The sequence below is a fragment of the Amblyomma maculatum genome, chromosome 4 (genome assembly GCF_055883805.1).
Source record: "Amblyomma maculatum isolate TAMU_Amacu chromosome 4, ASM5588380v1, whole genome shotgun sequence".
NCBI lineage: Eukaryota > Metazoa > Arthropoda > Arachnida > Ixodida > Ixodidae > Amblyomma > Amblyomma maculatum.
In genome coordinates this window covers 197,533,066-197,560,565 of record NC_139347.1, presented here as the reverse complement: position 1 = coordinate 197,560,565, position 27,500 = coordinate 197,533,066, and the positions used below count along the sequence as shown (strand labels likewise).

At 44.4% G+C, this 27,500-nt stretch overlaps 2 protein-coding genes across 2 annotated transcripts in view; one reads left to right on the top strand and one right to left on the bottom strand.

Moving 5' to 3' along the window:
- Positions 1–27,500, top strand: part of LOC146193960 (cell adhesion molecule Dscam1-like) — a 570,478-nt gene that overhangs the window by 125,418 nt on the left and 417,560 nt on the right. Inside the window, exon 3 of the mRNA XM_084600659.1 lies at positions 12,701–12,862. Within this exon, the coding sequence (XP_084456785.1) occupies positions 12,701–12,862 (162 nt within the window). The remainder of the gene's footprint in view (positions 1–12,700; positions 12,863–27,500) is intronic.
- On the bottom strand, positions 3,934–5,735 carry LOC146193962 (ubiquitin-conjugating enzyme E2-17 kDa-like). The gene is made up of 2 exons (XM_084600140.1): positions 5,254–5,735; positions 3,934–4,427 (listed from the first exon to the last, which is right to left on the bottom strand). Exons 1-2 carry the CDS (start codon positions 5,417–5,419, stop codon positions 4,123–4,125), a joined length of 471 nt encoding a protein of 156 aa, XP_084456266.1. The 5' UTR covers positions 5,420–5,735; the 3' UTR covers positions 3,934–4,122.

The following is a 27,500-nucleotide window of genomic DNA, read 5'->3' as shown; positions in this document are numbered from 1 at the left end:
TCAGGTTTCTCCTCTTCATTCCCACTCCTCTCTGGACAGGATGCAGTGGTTATTTAACTCTTTTTGTCCTCACCTTGACATCTTCCAAAACTCGCTCTGTTCATTTACATTGGATGTTCGTAGCGTTGTATTCTAAATAGTACTTTATCACATATAACTCCCACTTTCTAGCCTTAATTTTGTATTTACTTCACTTTTTGTTTTTTCTCCTGTTCAATGCTGTCTTTATCTTGAACTACTTTTTATCCGTTTCTTACTTATATTTCAACTTTAAACTTTATATTCGAATGTTACTGTCCCTTGTTCAATTTTACTTCTTTATTGTATTATTCTGTATTTCTTGCCTGTGTTTTAAGTACCATGCACTTGTTGCGCCTGGAATGGTTGTTTATTTTATGTATATTTCTATATTACTATAATCAATGTCAGTTATTTGTCGTTGTTTTTTTTTCTCTTCTATCTACCGTTCTTTTTTTTTTTCTTTCCTGGTGTGCTCAAAAATTATCTCACTGTGTGTATAAGTGATTCTACTCATTGTTTGCTTACTTTCCGTGAGACTTTTCGTCTCAGTTTCATTTCATGTATTATTTATTTCTTTTTTTTGTGTGTTCTCTCTGTGTGTGTAAACATGTTTGTGCTTTTTCGTTTTTGTTTTTTTTTTATTTGTGCTGCAGCACAAAGACCACATGGTTGTTCCTGCGCACATTAAATCAAGATTGATTGATTGATTATTATTATTACTATTAATATTGTTGTTATTGTTAGACTAATCCTACTCTTCTATCCCTCATGACATGTCCTGGGTCTAAAAAAACTCATAGCGTCATGAGAACGAACAGTGCACTGTATACTGCGTGAACGACACCAGCTCTTTGATGGACAGGTTCACCGACTTAAGGCGAAAGCGTTTAATGCCTGATCGTTGACAACAGGTTGTCAGTAGAGGTGTCACGCTTTAGAGAGCGATGAGTTAGAAATAAATTAACAAACCTTGTCTCCACTGGGAATCGAACCTCCATCCTTTGGATCCCCAGCCCAGCGCTTTACCAACTGCGCCACGCCTCGGATCGGGAAACGCTATTCATAATTCCCCTTGTCTACGGTGAGGATGATAGCGGGATTCCGCGAATCGCCGATATTGCGCCTTTCTTTTCCTGTAAACAAATTATGGAATGCCAGATAACTTGAAGCGTTCAGTGAAATGTGGGAATTGTGTTCGACAAGGGGCGCGGGATGTATCGTCACGACAGGTCATGACGTCACCAGGCGATTCATGCATATGAGCAGCTGACCCCGCCGGGGGTCAGATCCAGGTGTCCGTGCGGCACCTTTCCTTTGCCGCTTCCTCGAACGCCGCACCACACAGGAAACAGAAGCAGACCCAGATGTCTAGGAGGCGTTAGTATAGCAGGCTTCAGCGGCGTTTGAAATTGATTTACAGGATAGAAAAAAACAGTATCGGTTGTGGAACGACTCACCGTCTACACGTAAGCCTTCACGTGGGCAGGCCTCACAAATTTGTGACCTCGAAGAGACAGAGCGACGGCGTAAAAAAGAACAATATTGCAAGAGTGCTGCTAGTGTTCGGTGCTGACAAACCACATCTAGTTGTCTTCCTACGTCTCACTACTAGACCATGGAAACTTGACACCTCTAGTCACCTTGCAGCGAGAACTCCCGAATATCACCGGTCCGGTATGTAAGAGTAGGTGGATACATTTGCAGCTGCATTGCAGTCACACAGAGCACTTCTTTCGCAATTCCGCACATAATTAGCCCTAAGTGTCTTGATATAAAGTTTTTTTCCTTTTTTTTCCTTCTTAATTTCGCCAAGAATATCACTGCTTTGAGTTTGTTCCATGAACCACACTGCATGCTCTCCTCCTGATTCTTAACTGTGCAGCTATTTATTTTGCTTTCGGTAGATCGCTGCGTAGCCCTCAGTTTCAATTGAACCCTTTTTGTGCACATCCACGTTTCTGTAACAAAGAGTGCTTGCAAGATACGCTCCATCCCATTCTTATTAATATAATGTTTTCGCCCCACACGCGGTAGATTGGTGGTTAAGGCGCTCGACTGCTGGGTCCGAGGACGCGGGCTTCATCCCAGCATCGGCGGCCGCGTTTTTATGGAGGTTAAACGCAATACGGCCATGTACTGAGTGATGCCGTGCTGAAGAAACCCAGGTAGTCTAATTTATTCTCGGACCCCTCCATCACGCCATCATAATACTCCTTAAGGGATCCAAGGTCCCATAAATTAACCGCCTTCTAGATTTGATTTACGTGATATGTATATGCGGTGACTACCTTCACTATATGGACTTAAACATTTATCCCTTACAGCGCCTCACCGTTTATAGTGTACTGCTGTCCCGTTAAGTGTTGAGCAATATGTTTTGATCAATAATTCTTGGGCACATCCTCCTCCCCTGGCTGCGATTCGTCCCTGCGATTCGTCCACGCACTTAGCAATCAACGAAGGACAGATTACTAAGGGACTCTTCGGGAACATTTGACGCCAATTTTTCTCTCGTGATGTCTCCAAATACTTGTTTAAATAGCCATAGAGAGATTGTGTCTCCCTGCCAACTACCTTCCTCGACAGCATTTTATTTTACATTATTGACAGCGACGCTCGCTGCGCATTCGCAATAGATGCTCCTATCTTGCAATGTTTCTACAGAAGGCTGTTGTGCAACTTGGTTCCGCAATCTTCTACATGTCTTTCTTTGCTACCAACAGTATAAATTGCTCTTAACTACTGCCGGCCTTTATCGTCTTGTTTACTTCTGTTGTCTAAACCTCTGGCTACATTAACTGTCTTGTCGATATAAGCAGTGGCATTGCCATTCTTTTCCAGAGCACATAACTAATTTTTCACCTAAGCGCATTTTCTCTTCACAACTTTATATTATACAGATTATATATATTCTACATATAATATTTCTTTTTAAGTTTGGGTAAGAGCGGTCAACGTCTTTATGTAGGCTACCTAACGGCTACCTTTAATAGTTTTTCCAACAATGTTGCGCCACTGCGCTGGAGGCTTTCATGCGCTACCATTTAACCTTGAAAGCATTTTCAAAGCGGACAGAAAAAACCAAAATAAAAAACCTTATATGCTTGACATTTACTGGAGTCATCTTAGGAATTCGGAGCAATAGTACTATAAGAGAAAATGCAGGGCCAGATAACCGCGTGGCAGCCTCTTCATACCCGTAGCACAGACTGAACTTGCAGAAGTAGAACTACAAATTGAAAAAGCACGGTATTAGATTGCCTTGACAGCACATTTAGCGCATGCTTCAGCTCGCTGCTCGCTCAGCAACTCCGGTCGGAGGGTGCCTAGGCGTTAGAGAAGTCGCTGATCGCCATCTTTCGCATACGTTCTCAAGACCATTACGTCCCCCCCCCCCCCCCCCCCCACACACACACACACTGTTTTATTTCTGGGGCTAGTCATTAAGACGAGTACCAGATGCCGGCGTCCGCAAATAACTTACTCCACCCCGAAATCAGCGCGGTCATTTTTTTGCCGTTGCGGTACAGGTCTCTCTTGCTGTCGTGTTAAAGCATTTACTTCCGTTAACGCAAGGCTAGAAATGATCATTGGAATTATATCTTCAGAAATTTAAATCGTGTGGTGCGGTGTTAGGTTGGGAATTAGAGGAGAGGAGAGGTAACGAAGTCATTTAGAACGCTTAGCTTATACATTTTAGCTTTCGTTTCTCAAGGCGCACTGCTGCGAAAACCCAAATGAGTGTCTGTAGCTGAACTTTGGCAGAACGAATTAGGAAAATTGTCGCGTCGTAAGAAGAAAGCGTTAGCAGGTAACACCTTTTTCCTCCTCCTACTGTGGAGGTTCACTCAGTAGAAGGAACTTTAAGATACGCAAGCAGCCAACTTCTTAAAATTTATGATTACTGAATACTACACTTTTATTTTAATTTCTGGCTGCACCAAAGCGCAACTTGTGGTTTCGCGCTCGATTAAAGCGGCACGTTTTTCAATCAGAGTTGGTTAGCACAGGACGCTGTCAGCTTATACCTGCCTTCGGGGTCATGAGGCGTCTGCATTTTGCCTGTCAATTCACAGCGAATGATGGGCGCAACTCGTAAGGTCAGTCCATAGCGTACTTCCTGGTCCACTCCTTGGCTATGGCATTGTAGGCCTCTTTGTCCGTCTTGTACACATTGGCCACCTCTGGCACGAGTGGGTCGTCCGGGTTCGGGTCACACATGAGGACCATTATGGACATGAGCACCGTTGCTATGGTCAGTGAGGGACACCACTGGGACTTGAGAATGTCCAGGCAGATGTAGCCATTGTTGTTGATGTTTGGATGGTAGATGCGAGTGTTGAATTTCACCTCGGGCGGCTTGAATGGGTAGTCTTCTGGAAAGCGAATTTTCAGCTTGAACACTCCTGTGAACAGAAACAAAAGGCGCATGGTCGTCCACATGCACTGCGTGGAAATAAACTACAGCCTTTCGTCAGCAGCACACTTATATACACCCTGGATTACTCTCTTAACTCGTAAAAAAGGTTCGAGCCAAGACCATTACTTGCACCGCATTAATTATTTTCTATTTATGCACGCACCAGCTAGCGAGCCGATTTATTTAAAATTAATACAAGGATCAGCGACCATACTTTTACACCTATAATCGCAGCTATGGTAACTGAAGGTTACATTCAGCACTTTCCCCAAGCACATTGGTGTCTGTCTTATGCTATCATATTTCGCTAACACACGCCTTCCGTTGCAGGCAACTCTCGGCTTAAACTGAGTGCTAGTGCAAAAAGGCCGCTTGAAGTCTCCCACTGAGGCCTGTCTCTTCAGGCCTCTCGCATTTGGTAGCAGACATACAAATCGCGGCATAAGCTCATATGATGCGGTGAGCAAGTGCAGCACTATGAAACATGGCGAGTGTGTCTCTCTGCTCTGCTCTCTGCAACAAATTTGTCAGTGACAGCCTCATCCTTGTTCCCAAGCTTACTTAACCTACCCAAAGGCACCAGTATGTATAGCGCCAGACTACCTATATCCTGTTGCTCAAAGTACAAGTTTGCAAGTGATCTCTAAAAGTTACAGTTGCGATGCATCCCTCCTGACCTAGTTACTACAAAATAACGGCGATGCAATGCTGTGGCCGGCCAAATAAGCAACAACAATGTGGAAACCATCGCGTTCTCGGCCGACAGTTATCGTTTATCGACTGGGAAAAGGAAGTGCGCGCAGTGTACGCACCTTTCTCGAATGGCGAGTCATCGGGCCCGACGATGGTGGCCTGCCAGAGAAACAAATCGCCGGGGTCCACGGGTCCTGCAGAACAGTTGGTGGGCGGGTCGCGGCTGATCTCGCGTAGTTCGCGTTGTATCTTGGCCAAGGCCGGTTTGCCCACCACTTTAGACATGGGCGCCGCTGCGCCTCACGGCGGCGCTGACCCTTCGACCCACAGCATTCCTCGCGGGCCCAACTACAGCCGCCTACGGCGACTCCGCTGCGTCCTCTTCGTTGTCCTCTTTTACGCATTCGCAGGAAAAGGGTCAGCATGCTACTGAGGGCACATACACACGCGTCATCTATGAGGGATTACCAACCGGTGAAAGTGAAATTGAATAAAACAGTGCAAGTCTACTGCTGGTGAGAAAAATGCCCTGATATACATATACAAAAACAGCCTCTCTTTTCCGTCTTCTGTAGCGCAGGTAACGCTTCCTACTATATTGCCGGGAACCACTGAATGCTTTTTTGATGTTGTTTCCAACAACCAGCAGCACGCGGCCTTATCACTGCTATCGTAGCGTGCGGAACGATCTTGTTCATACTGGTCATCGCGATACACTTTTGTTTTGTTTTTTTGCGATGTTTATTGCCTCAGGGCACAAAAAAATTCTAAATGACGAAATGCGCCGTGATTTTCTGAAGTAATCGCGGCTGAACACAACTGTTTCCGTATCGTTCAATACGTTCCAAGGTTCCTTTGGCCGGCTATCTAGATGGTTCTTCGCTAACTTTAAATTAAGCAGTGACGAATGCAACTGCCATTCTCTGTTTCACGACCAGCTAGCTCATTTGCTGCTATCGGTGTCGCCGAAGTGCTTCGTTCTTTTGTGGACTCAAGCAAGCCGAATAAAGATTTGATTCCAATTTTACCTCTATTAATTCGTTTGTCGTCTACGGCATTGTCAGTTGTCACCTCGCATGACAATACACTATCCGTAATGATAGGTCGAAGGGCGCAGTACATCCACGCTGGCGTAATCATGCCATTTGTTGCATGCTTGCGAGGTGACGGTTCCAACCGCCTTTTTGCTGTCCGTGAAGCGGTCCCGCGTTCAGCAACTCAGACTGATGGGCAAGTTGGTACGACATACAAAGGGGATACGGTAGACCTGCACAAATGCAAAGGAAGAAGGGATGAGACACAGAGATGATTGTTCGTCTTTAGTGTCTGTGCAGGTGCGTTGTTACACCCGCGTCTTCTGTTGAAGTTGCGTCTAGCTTACAGGTGCAAATGGCTGCGTGGTCTTCTTTTTCGACCGATTTACGCGTGGATGGAAGTTGATGAAAACGACGATGTCCAAAGCACAGCCCTCAATTTTTTTTTATAAATACTTTTTTACGAGCCCCAATTGCTGTACTGAACGCTGGTCTTACCACACTGGGTACGTGCCTTGCGAACAGAGGAGAGAAGAGAAAAAGTGTCACCTTGACAGGCTGGTTTTTGGGCTGCGATGATTGCATAGTAAAGTTGTGCTGAGGTGGCACTGTATTTCTGTCGCGTCAGAGAATAATGAAAAAAGAAATGCGGGGATGTAGTAGAATAATACATTGCTAGATTATGCGCCCGTCATGTGTTACGCCATGCCCTTATCAGGGGAATCACCTAACGGGCTGTGGCATATAACCGGCTTTTTTTTTTTTTGCCATAAAACCATAAAGCTGTTGCCCTCTTTCTTTCTCCTCTGCTAAATCGCTTCTCACAGCGTGTGATTTTACAGGCTTAAGAATGCAGTAAACAGCGGATACAGTCAACAAGAACCGCATTAGTTAGAACAAAGAGCGGTAGCTATTTCGAGGCGAAATAATTATGTGCCCTGTTAGCATTAATTCAGGAATCGTGAGTGACCGCAGTCCAGAGAAAGCTTGTGGCGAGTGTTGTTTGGCCGATGGCATGAATTTCAGACATGAGGTGGCGATGTATTCTCGTGAGCCGCCAGGAGAGATGACTCATATACCTTGGTGTTATACCTTTGACGCTAATATAGCACACGTCGCCAGCATGCCTCTTTGCTGGTGACAAAGCCCGGCGCTGACTGATTGATCGGCGGTTTGTGTTACGTCTCTAGATCTCGTGTCATGGTGGAGCTTGCAGGCGTTGCAACTTGGGCAATATATTTGAAATGGTTTTTAAACCCACCTGGACTCTGGATCCCGTGTCAGACACAGTATACTCTCAGGCCTCGAAAGCACGTACGCACGTCAAGGTTAATGCCGAGCTTTGTACACATGTCGCTTCTTGGCAACTTGGGAAACATACATCACTGTCCACCTCACAAGACTGTCTCTAGCAGCATGGTAATGGAGAGATGACATGGTCGGACACTATACGGGGACGGCAGTAGCGTGGCTCAACACTGTGCAAGTAACGTACTGAAAGATGTACAGTATGCACCACAAACATTATAGTCAAGCCTCATAGTCACTGTTAGGACTCATAATCCACGCAATTCCTTCACGCTCTCACACCTAAGTAGTGTTAATTGTTTCAGCCGAATTTTGAACTTTTAACACCAGCAGGGAAATGAATAAAAAAAAAAAGTCCTTACCATGGTTTTCTCCGCTCTTCTTTTATGTGAGGTTTGATAGGACACAAATACGCTACTAAAATACTCGCTCTAGGACAGCGGATTGCGGTCACATCCAGAGGGTTTTTTTTTTTTTTTTTTTCGGAGACGATATACCAGACATTAAAACAGCACGGCTGCGTTTTAAAGCAGGAAATAATGCTTTCTAGAAAACATCACTGCCTCAGTATTTACTGCTCGCAGAAGGGCTGCATGTCTCGACGACCAATAGCAGCATCACTGAACACGAGATGCCCGCTTATCTGTTACGGACACCGAATGCAATGGTGCTGTCTAATTTTAATAAACGACAGGAGATATGATGGTATGTTCACCATTTAAAACACTGAGAGAGCTAAATCTCAAAACGACCGCAAACCATTCGCTGAGCAGAGCTCCGATAACGTGCCCTGTTCTCTTAGAGCCTGTACCGTGAACGAGTAAGAAGCACTATACCGCTTCGAGTACTGCTGTTACGTTTAAACGCACAGTCGCACAAGTGAAATATCATTATGATACTGAGCATTTCAATTACATTTCCCAATCTAATAACCTACGTGCACTTTTCGTGTTTTTAAAATCACGAAAGAAGATTCCTACCTCAGAAAGTTTATCCTCATGTGTTTCGACTCCTAAAGAAGCTCTCAAAACAGTAGACATAATTGCTAAAGGTTTGGAAAAGCGTTTTCTGTGAACACTTCCCATATCTCCTATGTGTGCAGGCCCAGTAGATACGGTTAAGGATTCCCCCAAAATTACAAATTTAGAGCTTTCTCTGATAGTGATGACATTTCCAGCTGCTGCTCCTGGCCCTGATTGAGTAACATCAAAAATGTTAAAGATCCTCTTTGAGGTGTCTCCAAATTTCTTGTTAGAGTTGGTAAATTACTTAATTATCCATTCTTGGATACCAGGTGATTAGATACTAGCCAAAGTGATTCCTTTACTGAAGCATAACGGTGGTGGCTATACCAATTGGACAATATCAGACCAATATCATTAACAGTAAACTTGGTAAAATTAATTGGAAAGACCGTACTCCAACGGGTTACAGAGTTTGTGGAACAAGAACATCTTTTTAGTCCCTCTAGATAGGTTTTTCACTCAGAATGTTCCATATGGAATGCGCATACCCACCTTGAGAGTCAAATTCTCATTGAGCGGCGCCAGAAAAATAATGCTGCTTTAGTGACACTCGATATAGCAAAGGCTCATGATAGCGCATAGCCCTGAATTTTATTGCGAATATTACAAACTCTGCGGTTTCCACAATATTAAATTGCGTGGATATCAGCATTCCTACAAAACAGACAATTTTATTATTCATTGAAAGGTGTGCAATCTAGCATCATCATCATCATCATCAGCCTGATTATACCCACTGCAGGCCGAAGGCCTCTCCCATATTTCTTCACTTAACCCGGTTCTGTGCTAGCTGCATCCACTTGACCCCTGCGAACTTCTTAATCTCATCCGCCCACCTAACTTTCTGCCGCCCTCTGCTACGCTTTCATTCCCTTGGAATCCATTTTGTTACGCTAAGCGACCATCGGTTATCCTCTCTTCGCACTACATGTCCTGCCCATGTCCATTTCTTCTTCTTATTTCTACTAGAATGTCGGTAACTTGAGTTATTTCTCTAACCCACTCTGCACGCTTTCTATCTCTTAATGTTACCCCTACCATTTTTCGTTCCATAGCCCTCTGGGTTGTCCTCAACTTAAGTAGAACTCTCTTGGTTAGCCTCCATGTTTCAGCCCCATAGGTGAGTACAGGCAAGATGCAACTGTTGTATACTTTCCTCTTGAGCGATACCGGTAAGCTGCTAGTCATAATCTGCGAGTGCAGCGGTGGCGTAGCGGTAGAACATCCGCCTCGCATGCAAGAGGACCGGGGTTCAAATCCCGGTGCCGCGCAATTCTCCACCGGATGAAAAAAAAAAAAAATCCGCGTGTCGATGGAATTGCATACAAAGGTTTGGGGTGCGACCTGATGCCGGTGAACACCTCCGGCAACGCACTCCCTCACCAGAACAGGAGTTGGCCACCCAGGTGCAGTAATTGGCCGCAACCTCCTATGATAAGCTCCATTCTAGCAGATATCAGCAAACCAGAGGTGTTCCTCAAGGGGTAGTTCTCTCGCCCGTGCTCTTTAACATTTTATTGAGCTCTATTACTACTCATCAAGAAGTTCGCACTTATGTCTCTGCGGATGACATCGCGTTCTTTACGCCTGCACCTGACACTCCAACCCGCAACGGGCGCCTTCAATCGTACCTGCATGAGCTTCCTTCAGAATTGGTTACGTGACTTAAGATTTAAATTAAACGTAAAAAAGTGCGCTTTCCTTGTTTTCCAAATTAGGAATCCGGTAAATCTTTCTCTAACATTTAAGCAGGAAACGATTCCTCAAGTTAAGTCTTAAGTACCTAGGGGTCATTGGCGATGATCATCTGACGTGGAGGGATCACATGAAACATGTTGCAGGGAAAGGGGCTCGTGCTGTGTATATATGTTGCGCAGGTTGGGCAATCCCAGGTCTGGAATGCAGTGAGACGCTCTTTTAATGATTTATGTTATGTATGTTAGGCAAATTCAGGAATTTTGATTGGTGTTGTTTTCTGGATCTCCTGCTAACATAAATCATCCGATTATTTTGTTTAGAAACGGAAGCACTCACTGCCATCACCGATGTCGAAAATTTAAAGAAGACTGCGGCTGATTTTGTATGCCCCTCCTCTCTGCAATGCCTCCGGGCCTTGAGAGTATTGAAAATAAATAATATATATTGAATTATTTAATAATTATTCAAGCGTTGGGCACCCCAAATTCGTGGCTAACAATGTACTATACCTTCAAGTCCGAATACCACCGTTGTTAGCTAGATTATAATTCTTGACTATCCAGACGTATCTAAAAATATATGAAATTTGATTTCATCACTCCCTGTCAATTTTTTGTTGCGAGCCGGCCTCCTTTTTTCGAGTCAGCTGGCCTCGGGTTTATACCCCGCAGGTAATACTAGTGCAAAATTTGTTACAACCTTTGAAAGTGGTCTTTTTTAACATTCTTCCAACAAAAGTACGTGGCCGGATCTTCGGTTCAAATTGTCTATGATGATATTTTTCTCAATAACTCAAAACACTTACCACCTCGAATTTGAAATGATTATAAGATCATTTACAAAGTCTTCCCATTATCATAATGATAGCAACTAACGCCTCTCAATTTCATGAAAAGGCAGGCGTTGGAATATGCTGTCCGCTTCTTGACTGGGCTTTTCCGGATTGCACCCGAATTTTCCAGGCGGCGTTGCTGGCGGTGGTGCTTGCTCTGCGCAAACTAGACCCACCATACTCAACAATGGCTGTAATTAGAGACTATTATTACTTGTGCTCGTCGCTTTCTTCGAATACAGATTTGCCAATATTAAACACTTTCCTTTTATTGCTCCTCTCACATTTGAGCCTCATATATATAGTGTGGGTACCAGGCCACAGTAATGTGACAGTCAGTGAGGTTACCGACACACTAGCTAAAGAGTATCTCAATGGTCTCGTGTGGCCTATCCTCGCGGCAACAGCATATATAACGACAGCGCGATTTTGTAGGCGCTCCTTATTAAGCATGTAGACTGGATCTATTTTAACATCGGATGACTATACCTGCATCTCAAGTATTCCTGGTGTAGTAAACCGTGTCAATCAAGACAGACTGAAGTCTCTCTAACCAGGCTGCGCTTCCGTATTCCGCCTCCAAGTTTCTATATGCACAGGTCTGGTTTGGCGCTTACTCCGTCTGGGCATTCTGCGGGGAACCGGAAACAATAGAACATTTCTTGCTATTTTGCCGCCGTTTTACCATGATGAGGAAGCCGTTGAAACAGCTGGGACTTAATTTTAGCAGCTAGATTTTATTATCGGTCGGTGCCACCATTCTTGGGTACAGAGTCAGGTGTGTTTTTAACGCCATTCAAAACATATAAAAGAATCAAAACGTCTCCCCTCTAATATTTTGATTTTTTTTTAGTCTGTGAATACAAATCTCAGTGTTCTCCTACTGCGTGCGTTATTATTATCCCTTTTTGTTTTGGTTTTTTTTATATTTTACTTTCCTTCTCTAATCCCTTGCAATCATTTCTTTTTTTTTTTTTTTGCGATGTAATTATCCATCTCAAAATCAAATATTTCTGCACCCCAATCCTTGGCCGATCCCCCTGTAAGGGTATGTGCCATGAAATTAAAGGAGAACAACAACAACAACACTCGCCTGGATTTGAAGCAAACGCTACTCTACTAGGCTACGGACAGGTGCCAGGAATGCGTCAAGTACGACGAACAAGATGTTTTTGACATCCTAGTCCCCCGAGGGTGTTGAATCTCGTCTCTGACATCTTTCTTCCAAGGCTTAGGAACAATATGCCAGTGAAACTTGCTGTTTAAGTAGCTTGGAGCGATCATACTGACAGTGAGTTATGACGGGCTCATTTAGTTATATGGGCGCACGCCTGCTGTGTTTATCTACCAACGCCCTGTGTTTCTTGCCCTGTGATTATTTCATCTGAGGCGCATATCTAATTTATCACACAGGTTGTGACAACATAGGGCGACTTCTGCAGCTCTGCCCTAAACACGGAGGGTTAAAAAGTGTCTTGTTTGAACACATCATTGCATCTTGCGTCAATGACTACCGGTAACCAACCGCACAAAAACTATACACAACATTCCCCCTTATAGCTCACAACTATATATACGTGGCTTAATCATCTGCATCCTCTTCATACATATTGATTTTCATCAAGGCGGACCGTATAATATAGCCCTTCCTCTCTTCCTCTTTGCGCAGTCATCCGCTCCGCTTACGAGGTGACCACATCCGACGTGTTCGTGATCCGTGGCAACACCGCCGCGCTCCGCTGCGAGGTGCCGGCCTCAGTGCGCGACTTCATCCACGTCGTCTATTGGGAGACCGACGACGGACTCACGCTCCACAGCGGCACGCTTGAAGGTGAGACGCTTGCTGCTTTTGACGCGCCTCTAGTTTGGTTTTGAGCTACGCACTTAAAAGGCTGCAGCGGAGAATAATATGCAACCTGCATATTGAATTATTTATTCAAGCAACGACTATTTCATCGTCGAACCCAACCAGTAGTAAAAACAAAAGCTCAAAAAAACTTCCAGCTTGCGCGTTAATAGGCTTTAATTATTTTTCTGGTCACAGAAGCATCGGCCCGATTCCGATATAACTAGTTTCTAAGCTAATTTCCATGTCATGAGGCGTAAGACGCCTCTTCAGCGTTGGTATGATGTGTGAAAAAGTGATCTAACGCTAAAGCTGCATGCTGTGGGTCGTTCTGCGAGCGATAAGGCTCACTACCGCGCAAAGCATCAGATAAATCTAGCAGAAGACAGAAACTTCAAGATCAATTCACTTTAAAAACATTACCGGCGCTGTGTCCGTCACCATTACAAAAGCCAAATTTAAACAGCTGCAGATTTACCTCTGCGTGTTTTTTTTACACATACGTATTATTTTCCAACCCATCTGACAGCCTTCAATCACTAAATCTGGTTCTTGTTAATGACCACTGGCTGTCACGTACAATGTTGTACATCGAAATCAGCAATATTACCCGCGTAAATTGCGGTGCATTTTGAATGTGTAAGGTATCTCCTATGAATGCATCCTTTTCACGCATCGCATTTGTGAGCGCTTATAGCCCTGTATACATGGACTCGACAGAGTCGGGTCGAGTAAGCCTGTCGAGTAAAAAACCAGTTGTCGGGTTCATGTATACCCAGTCGGGTCGAGTAAAATAGCCGCGGAGCGGGTCGCGTTAACTCGCTTGCAGGGGGTAGGTTAACTCGCTTGACCCGCTTGTCTAAAAGCATGTAGACGCTGTCGAGTCAGCGAGTCGAGTTATGGCGAACTCTGGGATTAAAAAGCAACCGGAGCGGCGAGGAGTGTCAGCGAAGTTGAATGCTTTTTAGCCCTCATCAACGATAAAAAAGAATAATCGAAGCTCTCGATAGTAAAAGGCAACGGAATCAAATACGAGTAAGAAACTTGCACAATAACTACAAATCTCGACGCTACGCGCCGCTGCGATACTTACTCGCTAGAAAGCGAGTTCTTGTAGACACCAATCGGGTCGAGTAATTGTGACCTCGCTTACTCGACGCTTACCCGACCCGGTGCTGTCGAGTCCATGTATACAGGGCTTATGTGTTTACACTCTCTCATAAAGATGAGCCCGTCTTTGCCCTCAGATGGCACCAAATGTGAAGAGAAGCATACGTTTGCTGCTTTAACGCTGAGTTGTGGCTTTGGTGAAAGCAAGGAACCTGAACAAAACAAAGCTATCGACCCCCTGAAATTGTTATCATAACTGTGCAAATTGATCAATTGAAATGAAAATGTATTTACTATGCTAAATGCCGCTAATATTTCTGCTAGGCTTCGTGTAATGTTTTGCCATAAAGCAACTTTAGCGTTTCGCGTTAATTTTACGTCTCAAAAATAATATAAAGCTGCAAAACATAGGCAACAAAGTGAAGCCAACTGTTCGCACTTCCCTACTTAAAGTACCCGGTTTCACAAGAATATCATGGTTTGTGCATGGTGTTTTAAATATAGAAAAGGAAAGTAGGATTGAGGAGCACCTGGTAATGCCCTACTCAGTACGCTCAGGGGCACAATAAGAGCTAGAAAGAATAAAGAAAAAAGAGCAATCGCTAAAACTTACTTTACACATGCGCACTCTCAACAACTGTACGAAACACAACAGTGGTGTCAAAATCTTTTGAGCCGACGAGTGGTTGGAAAGGCTAGTTCCCACCACAAATCGAAGTTTTGGAGAAAATGGTGCAAATGTAATCGATGGTCACAGCGGGTATCACAAAGCAGCAGCAGTAGACACAGCATTCAATACTGATCCCCCAGCTGCCCCTCCTGACCCCTACTGATCATTGACTCGGAATATTTAGAGAGCTGTATGAATTCGATCCACGATACTCATACTGTTGCTATTATAGGAGATCTACCATTCATTCTTATGTTTACTGTTGGATATTACTGTAGCATACAATACCATGGCAACATACGTGGTCGACGGTCTTTCCGCAACTGCAAGCGTTGCAGCGAACTACAAGAGTGGAGGGCTGTCAGAAAGGTCGGTTAACCTGAGGAAGCACGCCAGTTGTTTCTTGTCAGCTAGCGAATACTATGAATGGTGCATGGGACCATCCTTTCAGGTCATGGCTTGTGTTGCGAATATTGCGAATAACAAAGGGTCTACCATCCTTCTTCCCAAAGGAGCCAGTGGAAAAGAACATGGTCGATGTTTTATGTTGATCTCCAAACATTGCAGACAACTGCATCAGGTATCACAGTGCGACAGGAACAAACTCATGTGGAATTCAGTTGAGGCATCACTCGGATACAAAGAGTTAATGCAACTAAGACTAGAGCGAAAGCGACGGCGGCAGTTCCATGTAAGCCCTCTCCACTCCTTTGCTAATTGTGTTGTCAGCCATGATGGTAACAGCCAGTTCCCTCTAGTTCTAGGTGAAGTAGACGAAACGATACGAAATTATCGCAAGTACGCTTTTATCAGCCTTTATATCACTTAAATTTTACTACTGTACAAAGAAAAAAAAATCTCAAAACATTTTTATTAGCTTTTATGCTTGATATATCTATTTTAAATTTCTTTGTGGAAGTAAAGCAAAAATAATTAATAGGAGTACTATCATGGCGCTACACGAGTGTAGCACAACCTCCTCACCGCGCTGTACCCCCCTTCTCGAATATAAGGGTTGGTCGCAATGCTCATGCGAAGTCTGAACGGAGACTACAGCAGCAGCAGCATATTATTCACCCAGCAAAGTGTTCTGGTGTTAACACACGTCTTCTATGGTTCGATGCATAAAGACAATCGGTATCAGCACCTACGTATCATCGGTGCTCTTTTGTTTTTCTGACATTTGCGCTACCATCTGCGGTATTGGAAATGAACCGCTGGGTAGCTCCAAACTTAGATTATATAAAACGAAGTGTCTAAAGGTACGTCCGACGGATCCATTCGATTCTCGTAAAGATACGGCGGACGTCGATATACAGGCTCATGGCTACATGCACGTCGAACGCGGCCCCATTCCGCTTGCTACGCGTGAATGGATCTCATCCTCTATGATATCAGCTAGCCGCGACTCTCGATGAGGTTCTACGAAGAGTGCATCCGTTCTAACATAGATCACGGTCTTCACTTAGGGTTGTGTACGGCAAACATCGCTGTCAAGCACGTAGCTGCAGGCGATATGCTACGTACTGCACCAGCTCCACCAGCTGGCATCGAGATACGCACATTCACGAGCAGCTTTCGCTTCGCACTAAACTATCACCTCGATCTGCCCGTAATGCGAGCGAGCTATTCCTAGCATTTACGCTGTCTTAGGTCCTGCATCGACCTCTGAAGATCTAGCGCCGGTACAACACACACACACCTCGTCGTGCAGCTGAACATTCGGCAGTCCAAAGTATGTATGTGAAATGGCATTGTGCTCGTTCCTCACATGCAGACCGAGGAAACAGGATGTTTTTAGCTAAATTCTTCGTTTAAATTCTACCTCAGAGCCGTGGCAGTAGACATGCCGAATCTACTAGAGGCCTGCACATCGACTCGTCGAGGCGAAGACCTACTGCACCGCACCGCAAGAGTGCACAACCGGAAAGCCGGAAGCGTGAATGATCCGAATTCCCTGTGAACAGCAATGTTCTTTGGTATATAGGGGATTACTAGACTAAAGTGCTTAGGCTGCATCTTTTTCTTGTCGTTGAAGTTTGCGTACATGTAGTTTAAACCCCCGCATGCTCGAGGTTAGCGTGACCCGACTGAACGGCCGCGCAGCTTTGAAACGATCGGGATCGATATGCATGCATCGCCGGGCTTAGGTACGCGGTAGAAAATGTGCGCTGCACATTTCGTTGAAGAAGCTGACTCTTGGAATTTTGCAGAGTGTGCCATGCAAGCGATCGTTGCTACAACCACGCATCCATGTTCCCACGGCTGGCCTACCCCGAGGCGCATAAATGTTCAACCGTGGACGTATCAATGATCGAAGAGAGGACAGATTTTCACAATATTGGGCGCGAAATCGATAGCTACCAGTGCTCAGTGTTAGAGAAATTCTGCCTTGATCATGCGCAATTCAGTGTTTCAGGTGTGGTCAGTAGCTATATAAGTTTGAACAGTTCGCCTTTCAAGTCAGCGGCGCCAGCGATGGATCGGCGGAGCGATTTTCCACGCTACATCGCTGTCTTGCTAGAAAGCCTATCTAGGCGGCGTTTGACATTCACCTGCTTTTTGTTGGCCCCGTAATTGAAAGCAACGCCTTCAGAAACGCGTTAAATGTTCAAAAATGTATTCTCTTCAACAGTTTCACTCCAGGCTGTCAAAGCAGGCGGACGTTGATAAAACAGTTGAGCACTCCAGTCTTTAGAAATCTGTACAATCACCTTCAGTTTGTAAAATTATTGGAATAGGTCACTTTCCGATCGCTGGGACATAGACCCTCATGACAGCGCTGTCACGTGAATAAGGACCACACCAGGCCGAAAGCTTGTCTCATATAACATAGCTAACCAAGGTATACCTTACTACAGCATTGTGTTGATTTTTATGGTGCCTAAGCGACTAATGCTGCCATGCACCAAGAACAAGGTTTAATGTATTTATTTTGTGTGTAATGACTAAAATGTTCTTTAGGATGTAGCTTGTTTAGGAACATTTTAGGAAACCAAAAATGCAGGAAATTTGCACGTCTCTCCTAGGATCATGCTGGGATGGAAATGGATCTGTTGGAAATTGTACAAAATGTTTCCTCTTTTCTCGACTCTGGCGCATGTGTAAGATATGGTTTATTGTTAGTTCATCTCCACACTCCTTGCATATTGGTTTGTCCTCTTTCATAAGTATGAAGCTGTGTGTGAGGTTTGGGTATGTGTTTTGTGAAGATGACGTAAAATGTCCTCCATGTTGTGTTTTTGATTACTGCATGATTTCCATTCCTTAATGACAGGTTTGACAAGTATAGTTTGTAGTTTATTTCAATGTTTCAAAAATCCTGCCATTTCACTCTCACTTTTCTTTGTACAAGCTTCTTGGTATCTTCATGCAGCATATTCACCCTCTGTAATTTAGCATTGCGTCAAGGTAACCTGGTTATTTCTTTTCATCACCTTTCAAGACTACTGTCCCGATTTCATAAAGTTTCTGACGACAGGAACTCCTTGGAAGTCATAGAAATAAATGAGATCCACAATCATGAGCTATCTAGGGTATGCATATACATGTCCATCGCTCAGTGGAATGGCGTCAGTACGCTGTTAGAACAGGTCTTGAGATAACAACAACCATTGTCTGAGGTGGTCCTTTAATGGGCATTGAAATGCTATGTAACTACAGGTACTGATAGAACTCTTGATCATGTTATGTGATGATGCGATCCTTGCATGAATATAGGTATACATTTCAGAATCTGCAGTGCACCACTTGACCATTTGCCACCAGTTTGTGTGAAAATGTATTTTTCATGCATGTTAACCAGTGTTTAACAGATGACCCCTGTGCACAAGCCAAAAGTGCCACGAGCCAAATGTCACGAGGCCACACGACATGGCAGGAGCTGTTAAGCCAAGCTTACAAAGTTATATTTGAAATATTTCATCTTCAACGTTTCAGCTCCAATTAAGAAAGGTTGAGGCTTACAGAGGTCTATGCCAGGTTGTCTATCACCTAACAGGGCAGCCTACGACCGTATGCTAATGAGTATATCTGAGATAACAGAGACATGAATTAAGGAATTGGTAGTAATGTTTGTAGCAAAGGGCATGTAAATTAATGAGAATCCACAGTGGGATCTGCAGACAAGAACCATTAACGCTGGCACACCATACCCTTACAGGTGGAGATTAGGAGTCTCCCTAATTTTTTGTCTGCTCAAAGCTTGTCATTTCCTTCGTTCTTCCAGATGAGGAAGATGTGAAAATGATAGCATCTAAAATGCCAGAGACCATCGTTAACAAGGATGCTGATCCCAACAGCGTAAAAAGGAATTTCAGAAAAGATGGGTGACTAGTAATGCTGGCAACAGTTGAAACTAAGTGGAAAGGCATGAAATTGAAATGCAACATATGCAGAGATATGTTGCGAGACGACCAGTCTGTGGTGTGCGACATCTGTCTCCGTTAGTTCCATCAAGTGATTGGCCAAAGCAGATGGGGCTTGTGGTTTTGTGATAAGTGCAGTGTAGTAGCATAGATGCAACCTTGCCCATTAATAATTCGAGTGGAGTAAGTGCATTGTTTTGTTTTGTTCATGGTTTCCATGAAAACATTATGAGAAATTTTTTTCTAGAGAATGTTTGCTGAAATGTGAATATAATGTGCAATAAAACTAGTGTTTTCTTGCTGTTTACTTTTCCTTGTATACATTAGTTCTGTGAAGAAAACCACAGGCTAGAAAGAAATGTAATGGCATGCATTTTGATACTTGGCCCCGTTGTGCTGGCTCAGTAGTTAGAGTGCTTGGCTGCTGAACCCAAAGATGCAGATTTGGTTCCAGCCACAGCAGGGACATTTTAATAGAGGCGAAACAATAGGCCGTCATGCACCGTGCGGTGTCAGTGCATGTAAAAGAACCCCAGATGGTCGAAATTATACCGGAGCCCTCAACTATTGTGTTCCTCATAGCCGTAGTTATTTTGGGATGCTAAACCAGATATATATCACATCATACTCTGAGTAAGATGCTATTCATGGTCAGTTAATCATACACTAAATGATCAATTTTTTTTCTGCATGGTACAGCAGCTGTTGTACAATTTTACTTTAGCCTTCATGAAGAATATCACACTGGCTCCACATGGCCTTCTGTTGACCCTTGATATGCGTCACAATCACACACCCGAGTATGTATTTGTCTAAAGGCACCTATGCATGCAAGGAGGGGACCGTTACTTTCCACTTGTCAGAACTGAAATGCATGATCCACATCATTTCAATAATTCAACTGCTTGCTATTTGAACTGTCCAGCATTGATGCAAGTTTCAAAGAACTGCAATTAGCAAATTAATCTAAGCAGCAAACCATGCCAAGAACTGCTTCGGTTTCATCTTTAGCAACTGTTTGGGAACTAAAATTAGCCAAATGTTGCAAAACATAGATGAGAGGTTACAAAATCTAAAAAACAATGCAGCCTACCTGTGGCATGTAGGGTTTCACATCCTAAAGTGACATATGTAGCTATGAAGAATACCGTAGTGGAGAGCTCCAGACTAATTTGACTGCCTGGGCTTTGTACTTTGAATTGACATCTTGCAGAAAACAGAAGCATTTGCATTTCACCTGCACCAAAGTGCGACTGCCATCACTGGCATTAAACATCATGACCTTGGGGCAAGCAACCGAATGTGCCACTAAGATGTCGCAGCGTGTACGTACATGCTATACATGTCAACCTTTCTAGCATTAAAGCTGTCACATGCATGGCAGATATTCATGTTCAGCTTTGGACTGACAAGTTTAAAAGTGTACTATTTGTGTTTGTCTAGCATGAAAAACAAAGGAAACTAAGGAAAAACGAAAAAAAAAAAATGAACATAATATGTTGAAAAAGCATTAGTCATTAACACATAAAGCATATTCGTTCCTTTATTAATGATAAAGTGGCCTTCAACAATAGTACAAAGCCTGAACATTTAGAAAGGTGCTGTGCCAGGCAGCTATTTTACAGAAACCTGAACCATTTCACCTGTAGCAATACGCATCCCGGCGGTGTGGGCTGGGCACTTATTTTTCGGTCCACTCCAACATGCGAAAACTGCATCGTGCATTCCCATTTTCCGAGTTTTGAGCTCTGTAGTACAGGCTAACAAATTGTCGATGACTTATTTTCGTCTGATTGTTGCACAGCGCGTGTAAATAAATTACCACTGCACCTAATAAACACTGACATGCACGTGCAACATCGCCGATCATAAACGGACACACTGATGTCCGTCCGGACATCGGCGCACTCATCACAGCACTCTTCGTAGTCTCACACAGCACTCTAGTAGGACGTAATCCGTAATCACAGCATCCCACGGTAAGCACAAACCACACCTCCAGTTGTACAACAAACACGAATGACGCGATGCTTGGGCTAGAGACACGCCGGCGGTGCCCAGCTTTTTCAGCGCCGCTTGTACTACGTAGAACTTGCAGCACCAAACCTCAATGCGAGCAGAAAGCGATGCGTTACGTGACGCATCTCATCACAGATGGAAGTGAGGAAACTTTGAAGAATCAAAACTACATAATTACATAACGACCGTCGTAGACGTTAATCCACATAATAACGAGGACCAAATGAGCGGGCGTGCGTGCCGCGGGCTGGCCGTCAACACCGCGATTACATGCGCTTGCGCTCTGGTCGTGCTTGCCACCCTGCCGCGGTCCAACTCACGTAAACCTATCATCGTGCCATCACGTAGTATATCACCCATTCTAGGCACTATTCTTGCCACTGTACTATTCTTTGTAATTTCACATTTCACGCATGCAGTATGTAGTACATACTTCTTACACCTCGCACGTACACCTCATACCAACTTCGATTTGGCTACATATGGCTACCATGTTGTTGCTACAACCACATCTGAGTCCGGCTTTCCCGACGGATCCCAAGGCCCATATCGGAGAAAAATGCGTTGGGTCCGTCGGAAGAACCCTACCGATCGGGTCCGTCCGCCGTACCTCTGAAAAATATTTCCCGGATCCGTCGGACGGATCCCGAAGAAAAACGCACCGGGTCCGTCGGACGTACCTTTAAGACCATTGATCGGGTCCGTCCGACGTACCTTTAGCCACAGCCTATATAAAAACGTTCAGCTCAAATTTTAGTCTACAAGATCACTGACGTCGTTTTTTTTTTTTTTTTTCATTCGAAGGCTTACCATGGTGGCAGAGACTGAGGTTGTCTTTTAACTTAAAGGAAGTCAAGCAGCCTATTTTCTTCAAGGAATCGGAGCAAGCTCCGGTTCTTGATATTGTCCATTAGCCACAAGTGTAAATGTGCCTCCTTTGTAGCCGAGAGTCCAACTTCTTGTAGTTGTCTTATTCTTTACTTCTGCATTCCTGGGCATGTCCATAAAAGTTGGCGAGGATCCACCTCGGCAGCTGTCCTTGGACTCTGCACTGCATCCTCTTCAGAGCCCCATCGGCAAATCACCGACGGAGTAAAGGCCGGCCCAGCACTAATCCTTATCAGGGACACCTCCTCCATTCTCGTTAGGTTATGAGGGAGGGGTTAAGTGCGCTGGATTATAAGGGCACGTGCACTTTTCCTTACAACAAATACAAAAACTGGGGAAGTGGAGCGAGGATCAAATCGGGGGCTTGTGGGTGAGGCACTCGTATTAGAGGCTTGGTGCGTACGCGTATCTGGTTTTTAATGACCTATGTCATTACCGTCTTCTTGTATCCAATGTACCTGAACGCGTTTTGTTGTTTTCTTATTTTGAGCATGTATCCCCTGGGTAACGCTTAGGGATTTTGTAACTCTCTTCAGCTGTTTATTAGCCGCTAGAGAGTCGGCGTAAATGTGAGCTTCGATTATAGACGGTATGGCAAATATAGCCACCATGGCATCGCGGATAGCATACAACTCCATTACAAGTGAGTCCGGATGGTTCGTTACGTACGCCCTATGTTTGAATAACTCTGCATGTGTGGGGCTTATAGTTGCCGTTCTTTCACCACTTTGAATCACTGATGCGGCTGTATAAGCTATACATATTTCGGGACTTATGTCAACCACTGGACGTGTCGTCGGCTGTGCTTTACGATGAAGCTTCGTAGTCTTGTTAGTCGTAATTGTTGTGTAGGCCCAGAAATAATTTGTGGTGTATGTGCCGTCACCTCATTGTATAGAGGTGACGAGGTATAGAGGCAACCAGGCTCAACATACTTTCGCTTTAAATTTTTTATTTCTTCTCTTTGTTGAATAATTTCCATCAGAGGGTTCAACTTCGATCTATAACGTGTAGTACAAATTCACTTTGATTTATAAAACTTTTTGGCTCATCAAGAAGTAAACGAAATTTAATGCTCAGATAAAACTAAATCCACTGCTGTACGCAAAGCAGCGCACGCGATAGCAGACGAGTAACTAACAACGGCAAACTAGCGAGTATTTAATTAAGAATGACGTGGTAACCTCGTATAATTGAACTACAAACCTCAACCGCTTACGACAAAGAGAATTCGCCCTGGTAGCGCTTAGACTAATTCCCAAGATAGGGGAAAAGGACAAAAGAAAACAGGAAGACCACTTCTGGATGCCTAGTCCGGGGACGTTCTCATGGCTCGGCTGGTCTCGGGAGCTAGCGTTTCTTCATCAGCTGGGAAGAAGAAAAAAAGCGAGCGGCGAGGAGCAACGATCGAAGGAACTACCATGGCCCCTTGGAGTTTGTTCCGCCGAGAGGAAACCGTTTTGCCAAGTTCCAGTTCATAAAGGGACCCCCCAAGAATGAAGAAAAGAAAGCGAACGTAGAGAAATGAACGGCCCAAAATAGGAGGCCCGCACGACGTCTGGTGATTTGTCTTCATATATCATCAGCGACTCTTTTGATACAATCACGCCAGGGGCGGCTCTCATTTCAGCCTAGCGGCGTAGCTGTTTGCTTTATTTCTGTTGACATTGCGAAGTGTCCGGGACTTCTTTCATCTTGCGGGTACCCTTCTCCCCCGGCGCTAATTTTGTTTCAGCTTTCCTTCTCGGTGACTAATACTGCCTCCAGTGTCCGCATGACCCGTAATGACGAGTTCGTTGTAAGGCGAGGCTGAGAAACGAATAACACGCTCCAGCGACGAAACTTTTACGCGGTCGCAGTGTTGTCGCAATTGTGGCTGCTTCTGTATTCACAAGGGCCAAATAGGAACGGGGCATGAGGCAGTTCCTTTCTTCTTCCCCGCCTTATGTATGTAATTTTTTTTAGTCGGCGGCGGGTCATGCTCAACGAGAGGTGGTTAGCATTTCAGTCTCCCTAAGAATAATCTATACTGAAATTTGATCTCTTTGCTGTGGCTTTAAGGGGCTGCATCTCGGCTGAAAATTAATGGCTTCCTCGGAGGAGCATGCCACTAGCCACTTAGCGATCTTTATATTTCTTGTCTTCCCTTCCTATAAAGTTAATGCCTTCAGTACTTTACGTTCAATGCGCTTCTTGTACGAGCTTATATTCTCAAATAGGATCAAATAAACATAGGAGAAGACCTCTCTGAACGTTTTGCCTTACAGTTATTTGTCCTTACCCATTTACTTCGCCAGCTTTTCCCCATGAACCATGAGGTATTGTGCAACTGGCCTCTTGTTAATGACTTTAGTGTTTGGTTCGCTGTATATTTTTCTAGGTCAAACAACGGATTCTGCTTCAATAAACTGCCCACTTGTTATTATTTTTATTTTCAAAGCTCGGTTTACGTCCAAAACTACCATTTATTATCATATCTAAGAAAACTGTCAATACTATTTTGCTTTGCACGCAAGTTTCAACCAGTCAGCTAAATTATGACTTAGGCGCGAGCCGCTATTATAAATAAAAGACGAGCATGCTTGAAAATTCTGGTGTTAAGATAGTGGAAAATCTAAACCGAAAAGAAAATCTAATGTATTAAGTTTATCAGTGTTGCTTTCCAGTAAACAATTTTCTGTAGCTTTGCAATTTAAGTTTTTGTGAATGAGTTTTTCTTCTCTAGTAATACATTTGGCTAAGAATACTCTGTGTCCCCTCTCGTTTAATGTTTTTATTCAGACTGCCTTCGATGGTTTTGAATTATTACGGCCATGTAATTGATTTATTATTTAATTATTTACGCAGCGTTTATGTTTAGAGAAAGATGAGTACGGTTTGTTGTTGGCTAGTGAAGTATGCGCACCTTAATTCATAAGCACAAAGTATTACCCATAGACTATTTATCAAGTTTTTTTTTTTTTTTTCAGTTTGTTCACCTGAAGATGAAAGCATGCCTTAAATGGCACACACAGTGTTTTGCACCTACAAGTAAAACCTAGCATTGATGTTCAGTAACCTATATCCACACCTCACCAAAACAGTGGTTGTGAAAGAATGCGATTTCTAGGCTTCACGCTATGCGGCGCTTCGCTACGTGTCCTGAGGTTCTCTGATCGCTCACCATGGTCAATAAAAAATTACGTTTCGGGAGCGCTACGGCTCCCTTGTTCGCAATGAGCAACCTACATTGCCGGCTTTTGTCGCAGTTAGCGTCGTCTTTAGAGATTTCGCATACATAGGGTGCAATGTTCCATCGTTATTGTTTATTATTTTAGGCGTAGTCTGGATGATTAGCGACTCGAGATTTCAGTTGGCTGATACATTATTTTCCGTTGTCACTGTATCTGCTTCGTCCCACTTAATTTCGTGGCCAGTTTCTCTCCCATGCTCCGCGATTGCGTTCGTCGTCACTTTTGTTTTACGTACGTCGTACTGATGGTCCTTGAGGCGTCTCGTAAAATTTTTAGTTTCGCCCGTATAAACGGATAAATAGTCGGCGCAGGCAATTCTTTAAGCCACGCCACGCAACTTGGCACGAGGGAGCTGGTCTTTCACATTTACAAACTCATTTTGTATCTTTTTTGTTGAAATATTGCAACATGCACGCCGTACTTGCGGAACATCCGCGCAAGAGCCTCGCTGATCCCTGCTACATACGCACAGGGGCTCGTTTCGGTTTCGTTGCGTCATCATTTGCGCTTTCCCGGGCAGCAGGCTTATTCGATGGAGCCAATGTTCTTTGCGTGTTCCCGATGAAGGAAAGCGGATACCCGTTTATTTTCAAGTCATTTTCGATTATCGATTTTCGATTTCACGGTTTAGGGCTGCGTCTTCACTGCATACTACCTTGGCACGATTTAGAGATGCAACCTCTGACCGCTTATGAGTACCTATTTTTTTCTATGCCTACCTCGTCTCTTCTTCCTTTATATTGGATGTTTTTGTGCTATTTATAATTTCATTATTTTATTTTCTTGGACTCCGTCATCAGAATTTACTGCGACTTCCTTGCCGGGGGAAATTATGTTGACATTAGCTTCGTCGTCGGAGCCTATTGCGACGCCTTGCTGACACATCTCGCGGAATCTCGCAGTATTTCGCTGAGACATCTCGCGAACACATCGCGCATACGCGAAATATTCACCATCACCCTGGAAAGATGTTCGCCTTAAAACTGCAAACTTTGCGCTGCATATTCATAAGCACAAATGGTACTTGAGTATAAAGGGGATATAAAGGGCCCAAATGCCTTACACATCATATGCGAAGCTGAATTAAGCAATCGAACGTCATCTTGTGAACATTTGAAGTGTAGATAGGACGTGCAGTGAAAAAATGACGGGCAGTAAAACGTAGCTTATAACTTCCGTAATAATAAAAGTTGGCTGTGGTTGAGCTCTGGTGAACCCTAGTTGAATTGCGAAAGCAACGGCTGCATAGCTACGCTTGTGGTTGTAGCCATGGAGGTAAGAAAAACTAAGGAGAGAGCATGACGTCAAGCGGCCAACCTTCCTAAGCCAAGTGCCAAGGAAGTCATTCCCTCCACCGTTTTTTTACCTTTCCGAGTCAGTCCCTAATGGTTTGATGTCGGTATGCTTTAGTGCGCGCGTCTGCCCTGGCGCGGGCGCGCGGTGTGCGGCGGGTCACTGCGCGCATTCCCCAGTGCTGCGCGCGCGGCGGACCCCGCGCGGCGCCGATTCGCGCATGCGCGCGCGCAGCGGTATTAGATATCACCGCACGATATAATGGGGACTAATCACGTGGGAACCGACTCGCTCTCTTTTAGTTTTTATGACTAAGCGTTATGGGTATTGCCGTGCGCTCCCTCCTTAGTTTTCCTACCTCCATGGTTGTAGCTTGTGGTTAAGCGTTTGGTTTAGCTCTATTGTATAGACAGACAAACTGTTCAGGTAACAACTAGGCTTTTATTTTTTATATCAATGATGACGCTGCGATGATCACTGAAGTAGTGGGACTTGGTTTCCACTCTGCTGACGACGTGCTCTGTATCTCCCGAGGATCTGGGTAAACCCAAGTTTAAACTGCTTCCCCAATGTTTGATGGTTAGTGGTTGGTGCTGGCTCAACTCCAGTAGAAACCGCTCCTGTGTAACTTGAACGAAGGTTGAGTTGATGTCTCTATTAAAGTCCTCCATCACAACAACAAACTCCTTTCCAGTTCGGTTAGGCATTCCTGGTATCCAGAACGTGCAACGCAGTTTCAACGCTGGCCTGGGGAGATATATACACCGCAGTGACTACGGCCCCTGTCTCGCACTGTTTTACACAGCGACTGTAGCGGCGTCGCGCGGCGTTGCCCTCTGTTGGAGCGCGTTCCGGTGAACGCATCAAAGATCAGCGGCGTTTTAGTTGGTAGTGGTAAAAGCGTTCATTGCATCAAAATATGGGGGACACGTAAGCTCCGGCTTTATGGGTATGATGCGATAGCACAGGCTACCAGCCCACATATAAAGCCCCGCTTTAACCAAGCCACGTGAACGTGCCTTAGTGGCCTATCGGGGTAAGGC

Excerpts from the sequence above, each read along its gene's own strand:
- LOC146193962 (XM_084600140.1), bottom strand. The coding sequence starts at position 5,419 with ATGTCTAAAGTGGTGGGCAAACCGGCCTTGGCCAAGATACAACGCGAA. Across the intron at positions 4,428-5,253 it reads TGACTCGCCATTCGAGAAAG|GAGTGTTCAAGCTGAAAATT; the intron begins GTGCGTACACTG and ends TTCTGTTCACAG.